Source organism: Oryctolagus cuniculus, chromosome 2 (assembly GCF_964237555.1).
Source record: "Oryctolagus cuniculus chromosome 2, mOryCun1.1, whole genome shotgun sequence".
Lineage (NCBI taxonomy): Eukaryota > Metazoa > Chordata > Mammalia > Lagomorpha > Leporidae > Oryctolagus > Oryctolagus cuniculus.
In genome coordinates this window covers 109,276,799-109,278,883 of record NC_091433.1, presented here as the reverse complement: position 1 = coordinate 109,278,883, position 2,085 = coordinate 109,276,799, and the positions used below count along the sequence as shown (strand labels likewise).

General features: G+C 40.7%; 1 protein-coding gene across 1 annotated transcript; it reads left to right on the top strand.

Moving 5' to 3' along the window:
* Positions 1 to 579: 579 nt before the first annotated feature.
* On the top strand, positions 580 to 1,753 carry LIPT1 (lipoyltransferase 1). The gene has a single exon (XM_002709986.5). It carries the CDS (start codon positions 580 to 582, stop codon positions 1,699 to 1,701), a length of 1,122 nt encoding a protein of 373 aa, XP_002710032.3. The 3' UTR covers positions 1,702 to 1,753.
* The last annotated feature ends 332 nt before the right edge of the window (positions 1,754 to 2,085 follow it).

The following is a 2,085-nucleotide window of genomic DNA, read 5'->3' as shown; positions in this document are numbered from 1 at the left end:
TAGACTAATGCAGTTGTCAAGGCTGAAGATAACAAGGATCTGAACCAGGGTGAGGGGGGAGAGAGGGAGGGAGGGAGAGAAGGGAATGGTGTTTGGCACAATAGACAAGTCCCCACTTGGGATGGCCACATCTCACATTGGAGTGTCGAGCCTGGAGTCTTGGCTACTCCACTTCTGATCCAGCATCTGCTGATAGCCACCCTGGGAGGCAGCAGGTGATGGTTCAAGACTTGGTTTTCTGCTACCCACAGGGGCGATCCAGACAGAGTTCTGGGCTCCGGTCTTTAGCTTGGCCCACCCTGGCTGTCACTGGCATTTGGGAGTGGACCAGCAAATAGAAGAGTTCTATCTCCGTCTCTGCCTTCTAAATATTACAAGAAAGAGGGATCAAATAGTACTTTCAGTACTGTGTTGTAGAGTTGCAGAGGACTAAGAATAAAGCTAAAAGGCATGAGAAGCAACTGAACTGGATACTTCAGAGAATTAGGTGTGTTTGGAATAAATAACCAATAATTGATAGTGAGAAAAGAGAATTTAATTTTCCTTGAATTTACTGGTTTGTATTCCATTTTTCAGAGCATGCGGACTCCATTTTCAATGAAGAATTGCCTCCAGTTACTTTGTAACCACAAGGTCCCAGTAGCTGGCTTTAAAACCACAGTAAAAAGTGGACTCATTTTACAGTCAGTTTCCAATGACGTTTATCAAAATCTGGCTGTGGAAGACTGGATCCATGACCATGTGAATCTAGAAGGCAAGCCGATTCTTTTCTTTTGGAGAAATTCTCCCTCTGTTGTAATTGGTAGGCATCAGAATCCTTGGCAGGAATGTAATCTGAATCTGATGAGAGAAGGAGGTATAAAACTGGCTCGGAGAAGAAGTGGAGGAGGAGCAGTCTACCATGATATGGGTAATATCAACTTGACTTTCTTTACAACCAAAAACAGGTATGATAGAATGAAAAATCTGACATTGGTTGTGAGAGCTCTGAATGCCATCCAACCCCAGCTGGATGTGCAGGCTACCAAAAGGTTTGACCTTTTACTCGATGGACAGTTTAAAATCTCAGGAACAGCCTCTAAGATCGGCCGGGTGACTGCCTATCACCATTGCACTTTATTATGTTGTACTGATAGGACCGCCTTATCTTCTTTGCTGAAGAGCCCTTACCAGGGGATCAAGACCAATGCCACCACTAGCATACCTTCCGTGGTAAAGAATCTTTTTGAAAAAGATCCAACTCTGACCTGTGAAGTGGTGATGAATGCCATTGCTGCAGAGTATGCTGCCTACCATCAACTTGATAATCACATTACCCTAATAAACCCAGCAGACGAGACACTGTTTCCTGGAATAAATAGCAAAGCCAAAGAGCTACAAACTTGGGAATGGATATATGGCAAAACTCCAAAGTTTAGTATAAACACTTCCTTTAATGTGTTGTATAAACACTCACACCTAGAAATTAAAGTATTCATAGACATAAAGAATGGCAGAATTGAAATCTGCAGTATTGAAGCACCTGATCATTGGTTGCCACTGGAAATATGTGACAAATTAAATTCAAATTTTATTGGCAGCAAGTTTTGCCCAATTGAAACTACCATGCTAACAAATATATTACTTAGAACATGTCCAGAAGACCATGAACTGCACAGTAAATGGAATATGCTCTGTGAAAAAATTAAAGGAATAATGTGATTCCTACATTTCTTAATACCATTTCAATGAGAAAATAAAAATTCCCAATGCATGTTTTGTGTCTGCTTTGAAAAACGAGAGAGTGCTTACTCTCCCAGTAACTCCCATTTGAAATGATCACCAATCCTTGTCCATTTCCTACCGTCTTCTAGAATACTCTTTCTTTCTTCACTGATTTAATACCTGGCACATATTTATATTCAAGCTTCTTCCTCATTTATTGACCTCGAGATGGGAACCATGTTAGACACTCTGAACTCTGAATTTGTTTTTTGCTTTTTTATTTCTAAGGATTATAACCCAGGCTTCTATTTTTCTTAAACTCTAAAATTCTCCCTTTTAGTTACACAGTTGACCCTCAGTATCCATGAAAGATTGGTTCCA